Source organism: Anoplopoma fimbria, chromosome 16 (assembly GCF_027596085.1).
Source record: "Anoplopoma fimbria isolate UVic2021 breed Golden Eagle Sablefish chromosome 16, Afim_UVic_2022, whole genome shotgun sequence".
Classification (NCBI taxonomy): domain Eukaryota; kingdom Metazoa; phylum Chordata; class Actinopteri; order Perciformes; family Anoplopomatidae; genus Anoplopoma; species Anoplopoma fimbria.
In genome coordinates, this window is record NC_072464.1 from 12,175,822 (window position 1) to 12,200,807 (window position 24,986).

Here is a 24,986-nt window from a genome sequence, read left to right on the forward strand (position 1 = left end):
TGTGTAGAGGGGGAGAGTTATCAGGCTACAATGTAGAAGGAGAAGAAGGTTACACATGGCGTTTTAATGCTTTTAGATATTGGGAGTTTTTATCACTCCCATCCCTCCGAGATTTACCGTACCTCTACTCCACTCCACCCAGAGAGCACCTTCTGGTTCAGTCCAGTCTGGCCGGAAATATGAGCAAACTGCATTGCCAGTGATCTGTGACATAATTTAAATTCTTAACAAAATGACACAAAATACATGTTTATGTATAGTTTTTGAATAATTACAACAAAACAAGGTGGATATACTAATCTAAGAAAAAAAAATTGTGGGACACATACTAAAAGAATATGAATACATATATTTGCCATTTGTCAGCTTTCAACATTTAATTAGAATTTTCTCAGAAATTAAATTGTAAACACTGATATTTCTCGTCATTTTTATTTTTTTAAATCTACGACAAGCCCATTAAAAGGTTACTTCATACACATTTAAGTTAAAGACATATTTTAGATTTTTATTGTCCTTGGCTTTTGTATGCTATCATATAGCCCACACCAGTGTAACCGAGACTTGTGTTGCGCCTATACTTTGAAATGGTAAGAAAATAATACCACAAAGCTCCGTAGTCTGCACCAAGACGGCAACAACTTTATTCCTCCCCAAAACAAAAACACGGTAGTGCATTTTCCCTCTCTCTCCTTCAGTTCTACCCTTCACAATAAAAGCCCCAGACACATACAATGAAACACTGCCTCCTAGAGATATCTTAAGGTAACTAAGAACCATCACTTAGCAACCCCAAAAATATCTTACACCAGCTTATACCCCGTTCCTCTAGTCTGTTTTAAGTGAACATACATCCAATTAAGGAGATGCCCTCAAAATATGTCATGATTCTGTTGGTTGTACACTGATTATTATACAGAGCCTGTGCTTTGATCAATAAACCATTCTGTTGGTGATTAACCAACTGCACTCATTCAGCATTGCACAGCCTCTTCCATATCACATACAGTTGATGAGTTTTCTTCTCTGTCGAAGTCTCAATGATCATGTGACTTAGACTCAACCAGCAGAAACCGCTCTGTGAGTGGAACTGCAGATGTTTAACTCTGCAGCTGTAATGGCATGTGGATTGACATCATACTGAGCCTCAAGCTGCTGCTGTGCTTTGTTAAGACGCCAACATATGCTTAAACAGACAAAGCATTTGCTGCATATTAATGAGGTGTTCAGCGGTTAACATGGAGAAAAAAGGTCTAAAAAATCACGACATTTGGGGTTTGTGGTATTTCTTTTCTCTTTTCTTTTCTACTAAATACTTGTATTCTTCACTGTCCTAAGAATACAGCTGCTAACAATATCTTAGAAATGATTTTGACTGGTTTGTTCATTCATTTCCCTGAGGATGTGTGCAGCTGTGTTGTATAGAAAACGGAGAACAGTCCTCCTACCTATCAGATGATTAAGTCTGTTTATCAAGACTTCAGTTTTATTTCCCAGCAAGTCTCCCTCCCTTTCACTCCCACTCTGCTTTTTCAACATTGCAGGCCTGCTCAAGTGATAACAAAGCAAAACAGTCCACTGATTGCTAACAATAATGAGAGGACTTTCATATTTAATAAAATAAATACTGCTTGAATACTTTATTATTCAGTAGCTGAATCAGCTGTAATAGGCTCTGAATGGGCCGTAATACAGAAAATCCCAGATTGGATAGTGACATCATTGAGGTCATAGTTCAGCGCTGCAGATCCAGCTCATTTTCTGTTGACTTCTTTCAGCAGCTCCATCTCACTTTAGAAAAGTCTCTGCTGTGGTGCTGGCAGAGCTGGAGTCTTTGTAACACAGATGGAAATAATCTGTTCCTCCCTAACTCCCATTGTCCATTTGCTTTCTGTGGAAGTTACATTAAATCTGGGTTTAGCCTCCCATCTCTTTCCAAAACAGTGACTCACATTTTGTAGATCTTTGGACCTAAACAGTGTAATTTTTAGTCCAATATATTGTTATGTTATGTTTTTGCAGGCTCAAACTGCATAATATAAGGAAGTGGTGGAAATAAAGTGAAGCCAGCTATGATTTAGATCATAAATCTGCTGCCTTCTGATGAGCTGGCAGTTGTTAGATATTGGCTTTGGATAGCAAAATGAAACTTTCCTTCAGCCATGTCCACAGTTGGATATTTGATTTTTAAATCTGAAAAACTAAACTTATTTTATCAATCATTCAATATCATATACCCACACACTTGGCAAACATGACACCTCCCTCTTTTCGATAACACTTGAATTATGTTTGATCTTTCCAGTTTAACTCTCTCTTGATGTCATTCATATGTTATTTTTTCCTCCTCCTCTTCTTTATGTGGCTCCAGAACAACAAGGTTCGGCGGTTTGCTTTTGAGCTGAAGATGCAGGATAAGAGCACCTACCTGCTGGCCTCAGACAGCGAAGGAGAGATGGAAGATTGGATCAACACGCTCAACAAGATCTTGCACAGCAGCTTTGAGATTGCCATGCAAGAGAAGAGGAATGGAGACATTCATGATGGTGTGTGTGTGTTTGTCTGTCGGTTCATATTTTTCCAGCCCCCGAAGAAACACAAATATGAAATGGAATATTATTTTGTGTTTTGTGTCAAAATATTATTCAAGTCCATACTGAGAAATGATTAATGTTTTTCATAGTGTTGTAAAAACATCTGTGGTTTAATTAAGAAATCGTTTTTGCAGACTAAAATATGTCAGACAATAGCAGCTTTTGTGTGGACACGCTTGCAAAATAGTGTGAATAATGTAATTTTCTTTGCTTCGTAAAGTTATGGTTGATGGTCCAGACAACAAGAACTCTACTATACTTGATGTATGCAGTTTGTAGAGCTGCCACAATCCTACAGTTATTCATTAGTCAACCAACAGAAAATGTATTTACAAGTATTTTCATAAAACAAAATTTGATTTGAGTTTTTAGGGAAAAGTGTTCAGCTCAAGCTTCCTAATGACATGAAGATTTTCATAAATAAATGTCAGTAGTGTCACTATCTATCGCCACAGCAGGCAACTAAAATAACATACAATCTAAAACAATTATCAGCCAAACATGAAGATCCAGTAAATCCACTCATCATTATCCGTTTATTTACTCTGGGATACTGTATGTACCTGAGGATCATTCACACCAACATCCTCTCAATGCTCTACTTCTCCCTGGCGCTGTAGTGTAGCGTAGTGATGTGAAACCAGACCACCCAGGCTTTAATACTCACCTCCTGTCTCATAGGAGGCTTGGCCATGGAGGAAAGAGTCTGAATGCCTCTACACAAAATGCTCCACTAATCTTCCCTAACTCCCCAGCTTTTATTAATCACGATGTGCATGAGAGGAAAAAACACAATTCTTCTTGAGGAAAACTCTGAGCTTTCATAAATATGGCATTTAGACCTGCTGTATCTTCACCTCAATCCTACTGATTCCTGTGCAGTTGAATTTCTGTTTACTGAACTTGAATATGTCAGTAAGCGATTAAGGATGTTTAACAACACAAAGGGGGTTTGTTAATGCTCTACTATCTGTGGCCCGCATACAATGATTTATTTTATTTCCCTGTAGATGATGATCTCGGAAAGTCAGACAGTTCCTCCGGCAGCATGGACAGCTTTCAGGTAGGTCCTACTTTCTCAGGAAGGGTGCTCATACATTCGGTACATCATCACATGGAGTTGCAGCATTAAGTCTCTGTTCTTCATTGAAGTTGTAAGGAAGAGGGCCTCTTTAGCCACAAACATGTGGCTTGGATTTAGATTTAAGAGACTCTGGTTACACACCTAATTTCTCAGTCGTTCATTAGTTTTTGTAGATCTGATCTGACATTAAACACAGACCTCTTGTCATGTGATGAATTAAAGCTGCTCAGTTTTATTTGGGTTTCATCCAAAAAACAACATTGTAAATTAAACATCTGCATCCCACAATATTCAACACAAGATATGCTTTGGCTCTATGACACCTGCATGAAGAGTTTTAAAGATTTTTTTTTTAAGGAAAGAAACATCTGTATTTTTTAAATGATTTACTGACTGATGACTTACAGTATGTTTTTTTCAGCTTCTCATGCTGTTAAATTGCGGAGTAGCACGCAATAACAAAGCCATATGTGCATGGAAACTGGTGGTAACAGTTAACTGGGAAACAACTTGACAGGTTACAGTGTGCTGCACTGAAGTGAATGCTGGTACCACCTGAGAAAACCAACTGACTGGAAATGTCTCAGATGATGCTTCTCATGTTTCAGACAGTTTGTGGTTTGAAATTGTTTCCTTTCTCCTCCTCAGAGCGCAAGAGATATCGAGTCTAGGTTGAGAAACGAGACCAGACTAAAGTTGTTCACGCTGGACCCTGACACACAGGTAATTAAATGCAAAGCTCATTTGAGTTCACTTATTTCCAGGTTGTAATTAGATCAAACCAAATACTTCCTAATGAAATGTATTAACTTCCATTATAATGTCTTCAGAAACTAGATTTCTCAGGAATAGAGCCGGATGTGAAGCAGTTTGAAGAGAAGCTTGGCAAGCGTGTTCTGGTGAACTGCAACGACCTCTCATTCAACCTGCAAAGCTGCGTGGCCGAGAACGAGGAGGGACCAACCACAAACGTGAGACTGGTCTTTTTCTGGACACAATAGACCCCAAATAACATAAATATCATTATCCAGCTGGCTGAAGACGGATCAGACCTTTTTTTTTTTTTTTTTTTTTTTTTTTTTTTGCGGCCGGATGGACTCCTCTCATTGTTGGAGCTGCTGAAAGCCTCCTGTTGGCATAACAACCAGGCAGCAGGCTCAGTAATGGCAAGCAATCTGTATAATGGAGCCTGATGTCCTGCTGTCCCTCCTAACAGAAACTGTCTATTAAAGAGTCATGTCAAGACTGTCTCCCCAGAGACACTGACATGACACACACACACACACACACACACACACACACACACACACACACACACATACTTTGAATCGAGTTGCACCAGCTCTCTCTGTTGGTGCATCCCTAGCATTAGATGATTTTTAAGTACTATTAAATGACGTTTCTTTAAAAATGTTTTGTTTTTTATATTTTATTTTCATTGAGATAATTTTAAGTAGTGGTATCCGTATTTTTTTCTTTAAAGTGTCCTCATTTTAGTGTAGATGTAGAACTATATAATGCTGTGGACTTTGCCTGTAGTGGTATTAATTATTTAGGATGGCTGAGTAAGATGGTTAAGTGATGAGTTACATTTGTTGACAGAGTCCTGCTGAAGTGCCGTTTTAAGTGAACTTATACCTTACCCCAGCCTGGAAAGTAGTTGTAATGTATAAATTATCTAGTTGCCAACAGTTTGGTTATCTGATTATGCAGACTGTTTGACAAAATGCACAAGTTGAAACAATCATCAGCATCATCTGTCCAATACATAATTGTTAAAGTACTGTCCTTCTTCTCCAGGTGGAGCCATTTTATGTCACCCTGTCACTGTTCGACATCCAGAACGGCAGGAAGATCTCCTCTGACTTCCACGTGGACTTAAACCACCTGTCTGTAAGGGGCATGGTGCCCAGTAACACCAGTCAGTATATGAACGGGGGAGGGGACACCCACCCAGAGGGGCCACGATTGGTCCATGGAGTGCCAGAGGCATCCATGCAGTATCCAAGACAGGTAAAAATACAGAAAAACATACCTCAAAACAAAATGGTAGTAAGAAAACAAGTTGTACTACAATCACATTAGTGTCTCTGTGAAGCTGTACTGTTAACAGTGGTGCTTTGAGCTAAATGCTAACATCAATGCAAACATGCTGATGTTTACCTGGTGTATGTTTTACCATGTTCACCATCTTTTCTTGCTAATCAGCTCTAAACATAGAGTAAATATTTGGCTGATGAGAATGTTTTCGAGGGGAATTAGTTTTGCAGGTATTTGGTCATCAACCAATTTGACAAATTAAAATTTTGGACCTGATTATGGAGTTAGAGGAAAAGTCAGGGGATCCACAAAGTTATTACGATACATCCTGAGGGGGATATGAATGTCTGTTTGCTTAACAACGCTCCCACTTAAATATGTATCTTGTTTAAATATTCAGATCCAGCAATTCAGATATAAAATACATGTTTGATATTGAGAAATTTCTAAAATGTTCTTCGTCTCCACAGGGGGTGTTCTCGGTAACGTGCCCCCACCCAGATATCTTCCTGGTGGCTCGCATAGAGAAGGTGCTTCAGGGGAATCAACCACTGTGCCGAGCCTTACATGAAGAGTTCAGACTCCACCAAGGTACTGACCCACCCATGAACCTCCATCACCTTCCCCCGCACTCAGCAGATTCCACCAGATTATTCCACATTATACACAGATTACCATCTGCGTTTTTAAGTGCTGACCAGTTGCTCAACACAAGCATTGACTTTGGCTGTACAAATGCGGTTGTTCACCCTGAAGGGACTGTGTTGGGTGTGTATGGCAGCAAGCAGAATATGTTACCATGCTGAGACCTACTTGTGTGTCAAAGTGATGAAACTCAGCTCACACTGTGTTCCTGTTTTACACTAGGTGGCACAGAAGGTCCTGAAAAATGCCAAGCTGGCATGTTGCCGGTTGGGCCAGTACAGAATGCCATTTGCCTGGGCAGCAAGGTACTTTATCGCTTTTAATAATTAAGATTTCCAAGTGTCTGTTCTGTCTGTATATAATCCAGTTTTAGCTTTAGGTTTCAGCGAGACGTTCTGTGTACTTTACACCAGCTGCTCAGCCCATAGAGACTCAAAAACCAGCAGTGTAGCGTATAGTGCAGTCTTTCAGGAAGAACACAATAGTGAAATAAAAATAGATACAGAACTTAAATCACATTATAATTACATGCAATTAAACTTACACAGAGAGCGATTGAATCAAACGCTAAGAATTAAGCAATAACTATTATTTTTATTCTCGTTTAAAAATAATAATTGGCATTATGCTATTCAAACTTATTTTAATGTTTTCTATAATGATCCTGGATTACAATTCATTAGACCACATTTGTCATCACTAGCCAAAGACCAACACAAAAAATAATTATTTGTTCAGTTTAGAACTTCCCTTTATTCTACTTTCCTTTTATAATTCTCTGATTTGGGGGTTATTTTAAATAGCATTATCTCAAGTGTTAACCATTTTTGATTATCAATAAAAAAAATTGCTTCTCAAATGTAAAGATTTACATTTACACAGACCTTTTTCTGTTTTATATCAGTGTAAATCTTTTTTTAGAACAATTGGAAATTGTGATTAAAACAATACATAGATTAATCAATTATGGAAATGATTGTGAGTTGCAGCCCTAGACTGTAAATAGTATTATTTTGTCCAATGAAACATTATCATCCAAATACTGTAGCTCATTAAAACAGTTCATACAGTTGCGTTCAGGATAATAGAACTGTTTTTGACTCTTCTTTTACTTCTTGCAGGCCTTTGTTCAAAGATGCTTCAGGGACGCTTGACAAAAGTGCTCGTTTCTCAGCTCTGTACAGACAGGACAACAACAAGCTATCCAATGACGATATGCTCAAACTGCTCGCCGATTTCAGAAAGTTAGTAATGCTTCTATGAGTGCTCTGTATTGTACGTTGTCTGAGTAGTCTAGCAGATGTTCTGGAAAGGCAAATGTGGAAAATATGTCCTTATAGGTTGTACTTTTGAAGATGTTCTCTCACATCTATAAATGTGGTGGGTGTGTGCATACATTTATAGATGATATCAAAGGCTTGACTGGAATTTATTTCCCTTTCCTCAGGCCAGAGAAGATGGCCAAGCTGCCTGTAATCCTAGGAAACCTTGATGTTACCATTGACAATGTAGCCCCCGACTTGACAAGTAAGGCCTCTGAATTCGCTCGGTGCCGCCAACATGAGAGATGAAAGATGTTGCTGCTCAGAGCAGAGTGTTTATTTGGTCTCCCTCCCTCCTGCTTCTGTATATAGATTGTGTTACCTCATCCTACATTCCTGTGAAGCAGTTTGATGTCAGTGAGAAGACCAACATCTTCTTTGAAGTGGAGGAGTTTGTGCCGTGCATAGCCAAATGTTCTCAGCCTTTCACCATCTACAACAATCACCTCTATATCTACCCGAAGCACTTGAAATACGACAGCCAAAAGTCATTTGCAAAGGTATCTCAAACTTTTATTCTGTAGAGTTACTTTGCAGGATAATTCACAAGGGAGTAGGAATATTGATTTCTTTGTCTGGACAGATTCTCTAAATAAAATGATTGTGGTCTGAAGCTACGACACTTTTCTCTCATAGTGTGGCTAACTGGGTAAATGTTGCTCCTTTGCATCTTCCCTCAGGCTAGAAACATAGCTGTCTGCATTGAGTTCAAGGACTCAGATGAAGAAGAGGCAGTTTCACTGAAGGTAAACTCAAATCTTTCCTGGAAGTGCTTCCAAATCCCCAAAGGAAAGCCTCTCCCGTCACAAGAGCCGACTAACCATTGCTGTCATTCCACAGTGCATCTATGGCCGACCTGGAGGACCCTTGTTTACCAAAAATGCCTTTGCTGCAGTATTACATCACCAGCAAAACCCTGAATTCTACGATGAGGTAAGACGCACTGCATCTAATGTCATTAAACAGTAAGGTAAGTCAAGACAATCACTGACTGTGTGTTTTATTTGTGTTCTTATTCCTAAGTTTAAGATTGAGCTGCCAACCCAGCTCCACGAGAAACACCATCTGCTCTTCACCTTCCACCACGTCAGCTGTGACAGCAACAGCAAGGCCAGCACCAAAAAGAGAGACCTGGTTGAGGCTCAAGGTAACACTGATTCACAACCACATAACTAGCTTGAAGCATCAGGCTCTTAGCTCACTATCTTTTCCTCTTTCTCTGCTCTCAGTGGGTTACGCCTGGCTCCCCCTGCTGAAAGATGGCCGGGTGACCATGAATGAGAGTCAGATCCCCGTGGCTGCCAACCTGCCTGCTGGATACCTCAACTGTCCGGAGGGTGGAAGCAAGGTAGCTAGCATCCTCAAGTTGTTAAGCAGTGATGGCTTGGCTTTATCTACTCAGAGTTGAAGTGCTGTCCTCTCTTTATTAGTGCAAAGCTGTTTTAAATAAATATGTAAATAAATTTCAAGCCAAAAGCCACAATTTAAAAACTTGACTTTTAATGGGATATGAAAGTCTACAACAAAAGGGCGTATTTATAGGCATAATAACATGATTTTACTGCAGAATATTTTCTGAATTAATTAGAGTTATAATTTGTTTTGTTTGTATTGCAGCATTCAGGCCCTGAAGTCAAATGGGTGGATGGAGGCAAGCCTTTATTTAAGGTGTCCACTCACCTCGTTTCCACTGTCTACACTCAGGTTTGTATTTGTTTTAACAAACTGTTGGTACTAGTAATACTGCTGATTAATCTGCAACCCTTTTATTTTATTTTTGTCAAATCTGAATTTGTGCTGTGGTTTTATTAAAACACAGCTTCTGTAGCCTGACCTTGTTTGTGTCTCTCACAGGATCAACATTTGGACAATTTCTTTCATCAATGTCAGAGCATCTCACTACCGGCGTCCGGAGGAGAGCTTGTTAAATACCTGAAGGTAAAACAATGAAAATAAAATCAAGGGATTCAGTACAGATACTGACATTAATACATGTCAATTAATATTAGAAAATGCTTTTTGTTCAATTCATTCGTTAAGAGTGCATGTAAGTAAAAAAAAATTCCAATTCACATTTATTTTTATTGGAATTATTTGTGTTATTCTTCATTGTTCATTGTTTATTTCTAACAAAATGTGTAGACTTTATGTCTTTACTGTAGATGAATTAATCGGGTAGTAATGGCTGTACGTACATGCTTGAGAGAAAAAATTAAAACAGCCTGTTAATGGTACACTGAGTCATATTTAAACCACAATACACAATGTTGACATACAGTCTACATTTCAGTCACTACACCCGAATTTCCCCCATGGGGATCAATAAAGGAATATAATAATAATAATTGTGTGTACTGTATAACTGAGTGCACATGCTCTGTAAGGCTGCATAGATGGTGGATTAGGATTCAAGTCTGAACAGAATTAAAGAAGCTACTTTTTTTGGATACCTGAAGGGAAATGTCAGACATGTATCACACTTTGATGTCTCTGTATTAACTAGCAAGCTAACCGTTGCTCATACTCACCATGTAACCGCAGACAGTCACAGTTGGTTAGAGCTGAATCACATGGATGTGATTAATGTTTGGCTTTGTGCTGTAGCTTTCCAACAGTGCATTCTTCTGGCCAGTTTGAGAACGGCTCTTTCAGTTGCCATTTATACAGGATTGAATGGTCCTTACCTGCAACAATTAGGGCCAATACCAGTAAATCTGTCAAATATCAACCCCTTGTTGTTTTTCTACTTCTTTTCTTTGGTTCTGGATCCCTTTTTCCATCAGTCACTCTTATTCCAGTTCATCGGAATCTCCGTTCACTCTACCCCAGGCAGACATTCACAATGAGACCCACACTTGGTCCACTCCATCTCTTGGGTTCTAATGTAAACACAACAGTGAACACGAACAATAGCCAGAGGGTCAAACAGCAGGTCAGCCATGTTGACTGGCAGCTCGCCAAATTACTTGGCAGGGCTTGTGTTAGTTTCCTGTACACAGCAGTGATGCACCAGTACCTTTACTCTGCCATGTTCCAGGCAACTGAAGCATAAGTTATGGGTGATATGCGCATTGTTTTTCGTTCATGTCCGCCTGTTCACGCGTTCTCATTGGTAGCCTTTTGTGCTCTTTGTTTGAGTGATGAGAGTGATAAACATTTAAAGCCATGCAGTCAAATTCTACATAAACAAATGTCTGTGATGTTTTACCTTCAGAGTCTGCATGCCATGGAGAGCCATGTGATGATCAAGTTCCTGCCCACCACCCTGAATCAGCTGTTTAGGGTGCTAACCAGTGCCACCCAAGAGGAAGTGGCAGTCAACGTAACCAGGCAAGTTTCCTTTAGACGATCCCTGACTAAAAAACAGCTTAAAATTCAAGTAATGTCATATAAATGATGCTAAACAAATTGACATAGATTTGGAAATATTACATTTCAGGCATTTATCTATCAAAGAAAATGCTGTAGAAGACAAGTTTTTTAATTTTTTTACTGTGAAAATGATGATTTGCACATTTTGCCAGATAAAGGTCATTAATTGAGTACTAGTTACTGGCAATTTGCATGTAGTTGTTGTTTTTTATACAAGATACCAGTTAATACGACTTTCTGGCATGCAAGAACTTTGTGGGAATATATAAAACAAACACATTGTGGGTAAAAACTGTTAATAAAAGAGGCCTCCTCTGACATTCTTTCCTTTTCCATTGTTTTCTTTTAGAGTCATGATTCACATTGTTGCCCAGTGCCATGAGGAGGGGTTGGAGCACTACCTGAGATCATATGTGAAGGTAAAATTCACAAGCCACATAAAACAACTCAATATCTATATTTTGTGCCTGTACTCATTTTTCCCTCTGCATGTGTCTGGTACAGTTTGTATTCAAGACTGAACCAAACACGTCCTCCACTAACCGATCAGTGCATGAGGAGCTGGCTAAAGCCATGACTGCTATCTTGAAGCCTTCCACAGACTTCCTCACGAGTAACAAGCTCCTCAAGGTAAAATAGTTTTACTTTTTCAAAGGATTACACAGTGTATGATTATAACTGCCATGCATTTCCTCTTTATTGTTCTCTAAATTGATGTTTGTCTGCCCTCCAGTACTCCTGGTATTTCTTTGAAGCCCTAGTCAAGTCTATGGCTCAGTACTTGATTGAGAGCTGTAAAGTGAAGGTAAGTCTGTGTGTTTGACTCAGGGCTGTCTGCTTTTTAACAGCTTAGGCTCTTCACTGTGGTTACTACATGCACGGTCTTGTGGACAGCCGCAGTACCACAGCAAAAGTAGGATGTATCCACAGTTTGTCCCACACTGCTCTGCAGTTTAATTGGTTGCATTTGTTCATACTCCATAAGCAACCACATCCCTGTGTTTAACCTCCACTGGTGTTATGTGGAGGTCACAGTGGATGCAAGTAAATGCTCCACAAGAGTAGGTCACACCAGTCTGGAAACTGTTTCAGTTATAATACAAGGCTGGGGATATTCTTTATTTTTGCAATTGTTCATCAAATCCAGCCAAAAGACCAAAACCAACAATATGTAATGAAGGAACTTGGTCCACATGCAACAGTTTGGCTTGTTGATGTGTTTTTGAAAACAATGGCACAGAAGAAAAAGGTATATGAGGCTTTGGCTATACAAACAAGACGTGTTATTCGTGCATTGTTGATTTTGGTCTTTTCGTGGGATTTAAAAAAAATCATGAATTAATTAAAGCATATCATCAGATTCTTTTAAACTTGGGTGTATTATTATATGTAATAACATTTGTGCGAACATCCGTGCTGTGTCTTACAGCTGTCCAGGAACCAGCGCTTCTCAGCATCCTTCCATCACACTGTGGAGACGCTGGTCAACATGATGATGCCACACATCACTCAGAAATATAAGGACAACCTAGATGCTGCCAGGAATGCCAACCACAGTCTGGCGGTCTTCATCAAGGTCAGGAGCCACAGATACTGTCATGGGGTTTGAGCGCACCATGTGTTTTAAAGTATATGCTTAAGGCTTATTTTCTTTTCCCCATCCTTCTGTAGCGCTGTTTCAACCTGATGGACAGAGGCTTTATGTTCAAGCAGATCAACAACTACATCAACTGTTTTATGCCTGGAGACCCAAAGGTACATGATAAAAACAATAAAAGCATTTAAACAAACACATAGTAGTGACCTGAGGGAGTATATCAGGCTGTGCTCTAAATATTATTTGGACAAGGTTGTGTTTGAGTTTATTAAAGCTGCTGCTCTGGTTTTCTGTCTTTTCCCTGATGCAGACGCTGTTTGAGTTCAGGTTTGAGTTCCTGCGTGTGGTTTGCAACCACGAGCACTACGTCCCCTTAAACCTGCCCATGCCATTTGGAAAGGGAAGGATACTGAGATTTCAAGGTGAAGAGATCCTCACATTTACCTCTTGATCAAGTACCAAGCCTCATTGTGGTGTAATTAAATAGGTTTTCTGTTGATGTAGCAGTCGTTTTGATTCTACAGAAAGCACTTTGTTTTTTTTCTGTTCCTCAATTAGCATTATTATCTCCAAATGATGCGGTGGAGTCGTGCGATAATTTAGTAGGTAGGTGAAAGGGTGCGCTGCTTGCATGTCATCTCAAGAGCAGACTTTGATCTAATCATTCAACCATGACCAGAATGGGTAAAATGATTTGCTCCAAATTATGTGTTCAATCAGTTATCTTCCTGTTTTGCTGCTTCCTGGTTGATGTAGCATGATTGCACATCTATCTATTTCAAGACACTGTACGGTCAGATTTTATTTCTGGTTGTATATGTGTATAGAAGCTGAGATTGGCTTTTTGTGCAGATGTGGGTGATTATGTGTGCAGGTAGTTTTTTGTGTGCCTTGAAGTGGTTTGGGATTTATGACTTTGATTCCGAAAGACATGTTATTTACCGTCATTCCTAAATAATCAGATCCTTTTAATACTTGCATGCTAAAACTATAAATAAAAAAAATGCAGGTTTTAAAAAGATTTAAGTAGTTAAAACTTGTGTTTAACTTTATCACAGTCATTTGGGGGAATCTTTGTGCAATTTGGGATTGGTTCACTTGTCTATGATAATGTTGGAAACCATCTGTGAACAGCTTTTTTTTCTGATTGCGATTAAAAAGCTTTTTAACAAAGGGAGTCCTGAAAGCTCAATCATAAAATGTAATCCTGTTTGTCTGTTTCAACAATGATTACTGTGGACTGTTGTGGAGCAGCCGCTTAGTCACAGCCTGAATCTATACAAATCACAAACAACATAATTGTCAAGCTTTTCCGTTTGATATCAACAAGAATCATTCGTCAGCGAGGGAGATTACCAAACTTTAATCTTGTCAACAATACGTATTCTGTCCAAGCTTTCCTGTTTTCTTGTTATTCATTTAATTGTGTGAGACTGATTTTTAAATTAGAAATTGTAATCTAATTGTTTGTGACTTCATCTCCGTCCACATCCCTCACTCACTTCTCTGTCAACCAAGCCTAATTATTTCATCCTCCTCTTCCTCCACTCAGACCTCCAGATGGATTATTCACTGACAGATGACTTCTGCAAGAACCACTTCCTGGTCGGACTGCTGCTCAGGGAGGTCAGCACAGCTCTGCAGGAGTTTAGGGAGATTCGTCAGATAGCCATCCATGTGCTGAAGAATCTGATGATAAAGCACACATTCGATGAGCGCTACACCTCCAAAGTAAGCAGTGCTCTCCTACATCCATCTCTTGCATTTCCACTTCACTTCAGTATTGGACTTGTGTGTTGTTTTGAGACTCAGTTGAAATGATTTATTTGTTTTCAGAGCCAGCAGGCCAGGTTGGCCACCATGTACTTTCCCTTGTTTGGTCTGCTCCAAGAGAACGTCAACAGGCTGAATGTGAAGGAAGTATCCCCATTCACCATCAACCACTCCAACAATGTAAGGGAGCCACCTAGTGGCTTTTTTAAAATATTCAATCTACCTTTAATTCACAAGATAAAGAAAGAAAGACATAAAAACATAACACAACCCTAGCTCCTGATATCTATACCCATACCCAAACAAATATAATGACACATAGAGAACAAAAAACATAGTTATGACATAAAACATAAAGATTTTATTTATGTTTTATTTTTTATTAATTTTATTCTATTTTTTCAGCCAGGACCTAAACCTAGTGGTTTTCTTTACCTACATACCCCATATAGTATGTGGGTCTGTTTCCAATATACTGTTTTTTTCCCCTCAGAATGGAAGAGAAGATTCACTTATTACGAACGCTTTGATGACACCTCCCAGATCCAGCACCTTTCTGGACACCAGCTTGCACAAAGATGTTTTTGGAGTCATCTCTGGCACCTGTGAGTGGACAGAAAAAATAATAATATCTATATCATTTTGGTTTTACATTAATATAAAACTGATCCTCTTTCTTATTCGGCAGCTTCACCTCACGCGTCGTCAACCCCCAACATCAACTCTGTGCGCCACGCAGACTCCCGCGGCTCACTCATCAGCACTGATTCTGGCAACAGCCTGTCTGAGAAGAACAATGACAAGGGCAACTCTTTGGACAAGGTACATCTCAGAAAGTGCCACAAGATGCCTGTAAAGTAATTTCATACAAAGTATTAGATATCAAATTTAGGCTTCCTGTGACATGTATTTTAATTGTGCCTCAGACACATCAGAGATCCCCTTGTTGTGACAAAAAACGCCTCAGAAAGTCACCCCATGTTAACTTGTCCCATTAACTTCCCACCTTCTGTGCGGCTGGTCGCAGCAGACGGAGAAGTTTGTACGGAGACACTCTGTCAATGTCCTGCGCTACTTTACGGAGACTGAGGAGTCCATGCTCTCTGTGCGCTCCAAGCGTGTCACCATGGACTTCTCCATACTCTCTGTCCCCTGTGTGCCAGAGAGCGCCCTGCAGCACAGCATTTCACTTCAAGTACAAAGCGCCCCTCATCCTCCCCCTTTAGGAGTGTCCCATCTGGGAATGTTCGTGTGTGTGTGTGAGACTTTCCTAGTGTCCTAAAGCCCTAAGCCCTTTCTTTGCCAGATGATTCTCAGGCTTTGGCCTGTTTGTACTCTGATGCCATAAAGCAGAGCTGCTGTACCACAGGGCCTCAAAGGGTTTGTCTCTACTCTTTCTCCAGATGTTCATAAGCATTCATGCTTAAGGGATTTCTCACTTTTGAGTTCCTCTGACGTGTGCTGTGTCATTTGTGCTTTCACTGATAGACAGCCTGAATCTAAATCTAAATCTGAGAGGAAGTCCATTAAACACAAACAGATGTTTACTGTATGTGCTGTTGTGTGTTGTATTTTTCTATTGAAGTCATTTGTGATAACTTTTATCACAATGTGTGTTACAGCATAAGGGGAAAAGGGAGACATTCATAAGTAATTTGTAATTACTATCAACCCAAACTGCTTTAGCTCAAATACTTAGAAGTGCATAAAAATAACAGCTTAACAGTTTTTGTCCACCTTTCCAGGAAAACTAACTTTAGCCATGAACTGATCCACTCCCTAAAACACTCGTTAAGAAGCCAAAGCCATGGCCTCATTCTTTCCATTAAGTCATCCCCAGCCGGTTTCATGGTCTAGACTAACTGTTGGCAAAGGAACCTGCTTGGTAGATGGCCAACCACTCTCTGTGGTAGAGATGTTGCTCCACTGCTTTGGTTCTCTCTTCTCCCAGCTCTCTGCCTCAGCTAGAGAAATGGTGTTTGTTTTCCGTTGGCAGTTTTTCCACAATACATAGAGCCCTGCATCATCAGAGTGAATGACTCAACTAGTTTAGCTTGACGACTGTAACCCTAGGCCTTCAGAAAACGCCTACTGATCATGTCATAACATCTTTAAAAGTCACTGTGTATAGTTTTTACTACTTTTAATTTATAATGCAATACAGGTCTGGGACTCAGTTGTCCAGACTTTGAACTATGACCACACAACTAGATGTAAACTGTACAAGAAAATTTCGATGGAAAATGCCCTTTGTCTTTTGGAAATATAAACTGACAATAGTTTATGTAGACAGTACTTATGGTTTATCTTGAGGCAGCAAAAGGAGCAAAGAGACCAAACAGAGATAATATATGTGTCTGTCCGATGCCTGACTGGATACTTTGTCCCCCAGAACCAGGCTGCTTCAACCATGGGCAGTAGCCTGCTGCGATGTGATAAACTGGACCAGGCAGAGATCAAGAGCCTCCTCATGTGCTTCCTACATGTGCTCAAAAGCATGTCTGAGGGTAACAAGTCACCCCATATCTCTCTCCTGAATATATGCACTCACCGTCTTTCTGTCGCGATGCTTAAACACTGAGCTCGCTTACACGTCTACAATGTCAATCTGTCTCTTTTCCAGATGCTCTGTTCACATACTGGAACAAGGCTTCATCTGCGGATTTAATGGACTTCTTCACTCTTGTCGAGTAAGTTGCCTTACATTGCTTTCACGACAACCCCTGACACTGCAAGTAAAGCTTTGGATTTTAATGTGACTGATTTTCTCTGTTCTTCACAGAGTGTGCCTCCATCAGTTCAGATACATGGGAAAGAGATACATCGCAAGGTAATGTTGTTGTCAGTATCTGAAAACATGGCATGACTTCAAGTATTTCAATCTGAATTATGATTGAGTTGAGTTCTTGATACAGGATTGCAGGCTTTGTGTACAGTTGTTCCTGTGTTTAGGTAGATTTGTTCAAGTTTGCATTTGTACTAGTGTCACTTGGAGTAACAGAAGCTCGACCTTTCAACCATTTATCCATTATCTTTGTTTTTTTATTAACTACTATTTTTAGCTTTTTCACCATCCATTAGATTCAGCTAAATATTTTGACTCTGTATCCAGTCTTTCAGCTATTTTATCAGTGTATCAATTACTTTTAGCCAATCCTTTTATCTACTTAGCTTAATATTTCAACAGTTTATTCATGACTTTTACTTTTCTAACTAAACCATTTTACATTTACATTACTTTTTGCTAACATAACTTTCACGGTCCCTAATTAGTTTTCAACACTCTAAATGACAACATGTTGGGTGTCTTAATGGTGACTCAATTGTTATATATTTTGGGGATTATTTCGTCATTTCTGTTATTTCAAATAAATTGAGCTTCACAATTTCTCCATGACCATCTGGCTCCTGCAGAAATAGCCCCTGAGGTACAAGTACCCTTGGTTGTGAACCACTCTTCTAGTAGATCGATATCTGACTATTATGAGAAGACAAAATACATTTCCTGGAGTATATTATTGCCTATTAAACATCATAACATAATGACAATGATGTAGATCATCCAGTATAAGACATAATTGCTCATTTTTGTGACTGTTGAAGGGTGTGACTGTATGTTGAGCACAATTATGTGAAAAGTATTTATCCAAACACACTTACTGTACCCTCTCCTTTATCTGGGAGCTTTGGCCTTGACTCCCAGAGGGCTTTGGATGTTCACTCTCTCTAACTCCCACAACTTTTTCTATCTCTGTTCACCTAAATGCTGGCAAGTTTAACAAAATGAAATAAAACCTGGCTCCTGCCCTCTCCTGCTTGGGTAAGACTGAAGGTGGAACGGACTTTCTCAAAGCTAATGCATGAAATCTTCTCACCCTATAGAAGTTGCAGTGCTGTGACACAACCACTGGCTCTAAATTCATATAGCATCGATCTCTCATTCATATATGCATGACGTTTGCTCTAACTCACTGCTGTAAAGCTGCTTCTGCAATCATCTAATTAAACTGCATGCAAAATATAAACGGCACAACTTTAATGGATACATGCTACAGTGGTTATATGTGTAAAAGTCACCCAAAATATAATGTTTTACTATGATACATTTAAAATCAAACAAGATATTTAAGATGTAATGAACCAAGGTTGGAATACAAACAAATCTGTTTTGGCTCTCAGGACATTTGAGTGATATTTACACCACTGAAGTGAGCAAAATGTTGTGTCATTCACCATAACCTGCTTCACTAACCTACCATTCGTCTAACATTGTCCTGTTTCCTCATCAGGAGCCAGGAGGGGGCAGGACCCGTAGCACACGAGCGGAAGTCTCAGACTCTGCCTGTGTCCCGTAACAGGGCGGGAATGATGCATGCCCGCTTACAGCAGCTCAGCAGCCTGGATAACTCACAAACTTTTAACCACAGTAAGTGCCCCATACTCATCATCAAACAGCCTCTACCAGAGGACCCCCCCGCCCTCCTCCGCATCACTCTGTATAGTCTCCTCATGCTTTTCACCATCATCAACATCACCCTCATCCTCTGTTTAAACCCTGCCCGCTGTCAAGCAGAAAATACCTCAGAAGATATTGGTGCAGCATCAGTTAATTAGATCGAATTAGTGCTAAGGTATTGGTGTTAAGCATTTTATTGATTTTAATCTAAAGGGCTTAAGCTATTTGCTAAGCCTGTCAAATGGCATCATTTAACTCAGTTTCTTTGTGTTTTCAGTGTAAGAAAGATTTCAAGTATTCTTGGAATATCTGTAGACCATGGTAAGAATGTATCAGGTTAGAAAGAAGTTTGCAGACTGTTACTGACTTTGTTCATTTTGTTAAAATTAAGAGCATGCCCGTTTTTAACTGAACACTAGTTTTTTAAAATCTTCCCATTCCTATGGCCAGCTCATCTACTCTGAACTTAATTTTATATTTAATTCCATGAAAAACAAAAAAAAATCCATGTGAAATACTTAGAGGTTTCATTCCAAAATACTACCTTTTTATTTGAGAAAGCAAATTTAGCTTGAAATGAATTCATAAATATAAAAAAAAATCTGTGCCTCACCAACATGTTGCTATTCATTTGACCAAAGGATATTGATTTTGTTAGTAGTAAGATTGTTTCAGTTTGGAATGAAACTAAATTAAATTTTCCAGCTTTGCCTTTTACACTAAGGTCTCATATTTCAAGAGATATGATATTTAAATGGTCCTTCTGTGCACTGGTGGGGGTGAAACAGCTTCAGCTTTCTGTTGTGTATTCTTTAGCCTATAGTCACTCGGACGCTGATGTGTTGAATCAGTCTCTGCTGGAGGCAAACATCGCTACTGAAGTGTGTCTGACCGTCCTGGACACGCTGAGTATCTTCATCATGGGATTCAAGGTAACATAAATAACATAGTACTTGGCACGTATTAATTGTACTTGTGAACTTTGTATTGGATTGGATTGCATTTTTCTTTAAATACAGTATTAAGGTTTTAATAATTAACTCTTCATTAAAAACCTGAATGTGAATCCTGTTTCTGTGTTTTAAATCACATTTTCTCAGTTTCTAAGATAATCCTCTGTTTTCTCCACAGACCCAGCTGTGCTCGGACCACGGCCACAGTCCACTAATGAAGAAGGTGTTTGAAGTCCACCTCTGTTTCCTACGGATCAATCAGTCAGAGACGGCCCTCAAGCAGGTCTTCACTTCACTGCGCACCTTCATCTACAAGGTGTGAAGAACGTCGGTTTACCCACCTTACCATTCTCTGTTGTTGCTTGTTATGGTCCAAAGCGTTACCTGATGACCCGTCTGTATTCTTCCCCCTCTAGTTTCCTTGCACATTTTTTGAAGGGCGTGCCGACATGTGTGCTGCTTTCTGCTATGAGATCTTGAAGTGTTGTAACTCCAAGCTGAGCTCCATTCGCAGCGATGCAGCCCATCTGCTCTACTTCCTCATGAAGAGCAACTTTGACTACACAGGTCGCAAGTCTTTTGTGCGAACACACTTACAGGTGGGATTGTCTTTCTGTAGATCTAACTTATCATTGTCTAGAGAATAAACAGATTAAAGCTCTGATGTTCACATTATTGGAACTTTAATGTCCTGAAGAACCTGGACCTTGTTTAGCTGTTTTATCACCTTTATATTTCATGATCTTGAAGAGATGCCATGTTACAGAATTCTAACAAAGAAAATGATGCATAACTTCTAACTGTTTGGGGTCTTAGCTGTAAAATGTGGTTGAATGCAATGCATTTTTAATATTCTCTGTAACTATGATTGATGTTAACAGTTTTAAGCAGCACTAATATATCCCAAATACATGTTGAAATCAATTATTTAGTTAAATAACAATACTTTTACTTTCTTTTAAATGTTTGTTCCCATTTTGTTGCAAAGAGAACTGTTAACACTTCAGAGAATGTTTGATGAATATTGTTGTTTTTTTTGCAATTTTCATCATTACTATATTTACACATACCGTTTTAAGGTCTGTGAGACCTTAAAGTTAAGCCATTCTTATAAAAAAGCAAGCCTTATACAATGTTTAATTATAAGAATTAATAATAATATGTTTCTTTCTCTTTTTTTAGGTGGTGATTGCTGTCAGTCAGTTGATAGCTGATGTGATTGGTATTGGAAGTACCCGCTTCCAGCAGTCTCTGTCAATAATCAACACCTGTGCCAACAGTGACAAAACCATTAAGGTCAGCAATTCATTTATATGCATGTTGGTTCCACTTCAACCGTTAAAAATATTCATGCTTAAACTAGCAATAACATGACTGACTGCTCTTATTTCTGCATCCTCCTTAACAGAACACAGCCTTCCCATCAGATGTGAAGGACCTGACCAAACGCATCAGAACAGTTTTGATGGCCACGGCTCAGATGAAAGAGCACGAGAGAGATCCAGAGATGCTGGTGGACCTGCAGTACAGCCTCGCCAAGTCTTACGCCAGCACGCCTGAACTACGCAAGACATGGCTGGACAGCATGGCCCGAATCCATGTGAAGAACGGAGACCTGTCAGAGGTCTGTGATATTAGACTCTGTGTGTCTGAATAGGTTGAACTTTTGAATGATGGTGGCCAATAGAACATGTTATAGACTCACTTTAGGTCTGTGTCTGGTGATGTGCCTGTAGAGTATAATATATCTCATTTGTTTTGTCCAGTTTATTATGGGTTAATGTTCTGTGGGTGATGCTGTCCAACAAAATAACTAATCATTTCACCATCACTTTTCATATCTGACCTGAGTTGTTGTTCACAGGCGGCCATGTGCTATGTGCACGTTGCAGCACTTGTGGCAGAATACCTGCGGAGAAAAGGTGCTTTGATAATCTATTTTCACTTGCATGCCACATGACAGCTCTATTGTGCATATTCAGTGTAACTTTCTTGTTTTTCTTTGCCTAATGTGGTTGATTTTTAGTATATTGTCTCATCTTGTACTTTGCTCAGGCATGGTCAAGCAGGGATGCTCAGCGTTCCGTGTTGTGACACCAAACATTGATGAAGAGGCAGCGATGATGGAGGACGTCGGCATGCAGGACGTCCACTTCAATGAAGTATGTGACTGTGCTAATGACTGTGCTTACATTTTTACAAACTAGCATGAATTGAGTCTGTGGTCTGACCACATTATTAGTTTTAAAAGATGACATTCATATTTTCAGAGTTTAGTATTTTAATAAAGATGGTTAAATGCACTTTTGTGAGTTGCTTTAAACAAAAGTGCATTTACCAAAATGTATGTAATGTAATGTTAATCTATTGTTTTAAGGCATATATATTTGTTTATCCATTGCAGGAAGAAACATTTTTTTAACTTCTTATGTAAAGCTGTCCAATATTCCAGTTTTTAAATATCGAATCATCATTTAAGTAATGACTGTCTGGCTTTCTTCAGTATTTCATAACAAATTTAGCGGCTGCCTGCCAAAATATCAAACTATAGACACATTACAGTACATAAGCACGTCACACATTTTGTAATTTTGAAATGAGACTTCATTACAGTATATTTCTTTAATTGGGAGGAACATGCCGTATGAAATTAGGAGTCTAAAAATGTTTTAACATAATTAGGATTATATTTTTTTCAATATATTGACTAAGAAAGAGGAAGAATGATACACACTCAAACGTTATAAAAAAAGAAATACTATCTTAAAGAAGCCAATTTTTGCAGATGACTATCTGCGTTTCATAACAAACGTATAGATGTGTGTTTTTCTTCAGTTCCCTATAGTCATCACATTTGGTCACAATAGAAGAGGTGTTGATTTATCAAATAATTATCTATTTATCTCCTTCTCTTGTTCCCTCAGGACGTCCTAATGGAGCTTTTGGAGGAGTGTGCAGATGGACTGTGGAAAGCTGAGCGTTATGAGCTCATCTCTGACATCTACAAGCTCATAATCCCCATTTATGAGAAGCGCAGGGACTTTGAGGTACATTTAACTTTTTATCTCCCTACAACAAGTCCATATAATTTAGCCCAAGTGTTGACATTAGTATCTACAAATACCAACCAGAATGTAAATGTTATTTTTATAACTTTGCACAGAAACTGGCCCACCTGTATGATACACTGCATCGTGCATACAGTAAAGTAACAGAGGTCATGCACACAGGCAAGAGATTGCTGGGCACCTACTTCAGAGTGGCCTTCTTTGGCCAGGTGAGTTTAACTGCTATTTGACATTTTTCAAAACAAATGTATTGTTTATCCGATTTTTTTTTTTTTTTTTTTTTTTGCTGTATGTAACATGGTTCAAAAAAGTATTTCACAGTGAGTATGTGGGCTGCTGAAAGTGTTTTTTGTTTTTAAGTGCATAATCACAAGCAGTGGCATTTTATGATCCACTCTAATACCCTTCTCTGCTTTTTTTTCACTTTGAAGGCAGCGGTAAGTTGTGCAGTAGACCTTGCTAACCTTTCTGAGCAGCATAAGTCTTTGTGTTGTATTGGTCTCCACTGCTTTTTACTCTTTTTGGAACTGTGCTGCATGGCGCTCTTCACTTCTGCCCTCATTACAGTGTTTCTGCTTTTGTGTTAGAGATCTGACTTCTTAAGATTTAGTACTGACCCTCATTTTTGTTGTATCTTGTGAAATAATTTGATGGGTTTGGTTACCTCTGCCTGTGTGTTTTGATAGAGATAAACACATCCATGTTCCTCCGACATGGTGGTCTAATCAGTGATGCAGTAGTATGAATTAGAGTGTGTGAATTTATCAGTTTTAGGTAGTTCTCATGGAATAACAATGATTTTATTTTCTGCTGTCCACACCCCTGTAGCAGTACCACTTTACAGACACTGAGGCTGAGGTAAATCAATAGGAAAGCCAACATTGCAGTTGGACTGCAGTGATGTGTTAGGCATTGTTGTGCTCCTTCGCTAATGCAGTCGATGCTATTTCATGTGAGATCTTTTAGTCTGTTTACTCCTCCTCTGTGCCAGCCTTAGAGTTGTCCTATTCTTAGTAGGAAACCGTTGATGTGCATGGCTTCACCCATCTGTTCATGGGACTTTTGACCATTTACCTACAAGACAACTGACAAATCAAGTACTACCACTGACAGTGTGAAGTCTGTGCTCCCACCTGTGTCCTTTTTTCTGTCTTACATTTTTGAACCATCACTAGTTGATGTCTTGCAGTTGAGTTTTTTTTTTTTTTTTTCTGTGAGGGTGCTTGGACACTAGTTAGAGGGTTGTGTATTTGTGGAATCTGCCAAATCTTTCAGCTCAGCTGGGACCATTTCATTTCGACAAATTGTTGTAAACACTCCGACTTACATCAATTCATGTATGATTTGATGTGGCAGTGTTTTGTCCTTTATATCTTTTTAGATAAAGATACTGTTTGTTTTTTATGAATTCTGACCATGTTTTATCCGTTTTTAGGGCTTCTTTGAAGATGAAGATGGTAAGGAGTACATCTACAAAGAACCCAAATTCACCCCTCTGTCAGAGATATCTCAGAGGCTCCTTAAACTGTACTCTGACAAGTTTGGACAGGAGAATGTGAAGATAATCCAGGACTCTGGAAAGGTAAGACTTTATGCATATTTAATTTGTGAAGAGTGTTTACCCATAATATTCATAAATCATTGCACTGATCTATACTAATGACATGTACTTTCTGCAGATTAACCCCAAAGACCTGGACTCTAAATATGCGTACATCCAAGTTACGCATGTGACCCCTTACCTGGAGGAGAAGGAGCTGGTGGACAGGAAGACAGACTTCGAGAAGAGCCACAACATCCGTCGCTTTGTGTTTGAGATGCCTTTCACCATATCAGGCAAAAAGCAAGGCGGAGTGGAGGAGCAGTGCAAACGCAGGACTATACTAACCAGTAGGTAGCCCTTCATACTGTTAGTGGTAGTGGGGCATAAGTGGCATACTTTTTGGACTTGCAAGGAACTTTTTTTTTTAAGAATGTCAATAGTGGTGCAATACAGGCAGCAATATCCTGACTTTTGGGCTTTAGTAGTTAGCTGACACGGATACTGAGTTAATATGGATATTAATCAGGCTTTAGAAAGTT

At 39.2% G+C, this 24,986-nt stretch overlaps 1 protein-coding gene across 1 annotated transcript in view; it reads left to right on the forward strand.

Annotated features, from left to right (window-relative positions):
* Positions 1-24,986, forward strand: part of zmp:0000001200 (dedicator of cytokinesis protein 9) — a 44,772-nt gene that overhangs the window by 15,953 nt on the left and 3,833 nt on the right. The window contains 43 exon segments of the mRNA XM_054615875.1: positions 2,372-2,546; positions 3,605-3,657; positions 4,327-4,401; positions 4,509-4,649; positions 5,479-5,691; positions 6,189-6,259; positions 6,261-6,309; positions 6,586-6,668; positions 7,485-7,607; positions 7,811-7,890; positions 7,998-8,185; positions 8,366-8,431; positions 8,526-8,618; positions 8,709-8,832; positions 8,915-9,033; positions 9,303-9,389; positions 9,540-9,623; positions 10,900-11,015; positions 11,407-11,476; positions 11,562-11,687; positions 11,791-11,862; positions 12,487-12,633; positions 12,729-12,812; positions 12,965-13,076; positions 14,207-14,385; positions 14,491-14,607; positions 14,921-15,032; positions 15,116-15,249; positions 16,820-16,934; positions 17,051-17,117; positions 17,210-17,257; positions 18,717-18,853; positions 19,700-19,815; positions 20,015-20,152; positions 20,253-20,435; positions 21,019-21,132; positions 21,245-21,460; positions 21,701-21,758; positions 21,892-21,998; positions 22,761-22,883; positions 23,000-23,113; positions 24,340-24,486; positions 24,584-24,794. Of these exon segments, the coding sequence (XP_054471850.1) occupies positions 2,372-2,546; positions 3,605-3,657; positions 4,327-4,401; positions 4,509-4,649; positions 5,479-5,691; positions 6,189-6,259; positions 6,261-6,309; positions 6,586-6,668; positions 7,485-7,607; positions 7,811-7,890; positions 7,998-8,185; positions 8,366-8,431; positions 8,526-8,618; positions 8,709-8,832; positions 8,915-9,033; positions 9,303-9,389; positions 9,540-9,623; positions 10,900-11,015; positions 11,407-11,476; positions 11,562-11,687; positions 11,791-11,862; positions 12,487-12,633; positions 12,729-12,812; positions 12,965-13,076; positions 14,207-14,385; positions 14,491-14,607; positions 14,921-15,032; positions 15,116-15,249; positions 16,820-16,934; positions 17,051-17,117; positions 17,210-17,257; positions 18,717-18,853; positions 19,700-19,815; positions 20,015-20,152; positions 20,253-20,435; positions 21,019-21,132; positions 21,245-21,460; positions 21,701-21,758; positions 21,892-21,998; positions 22,761-22,883; positions 23,000-23,113; positions 24,340-24,486; positions 24,584-24,794 (4,987 nt within the window).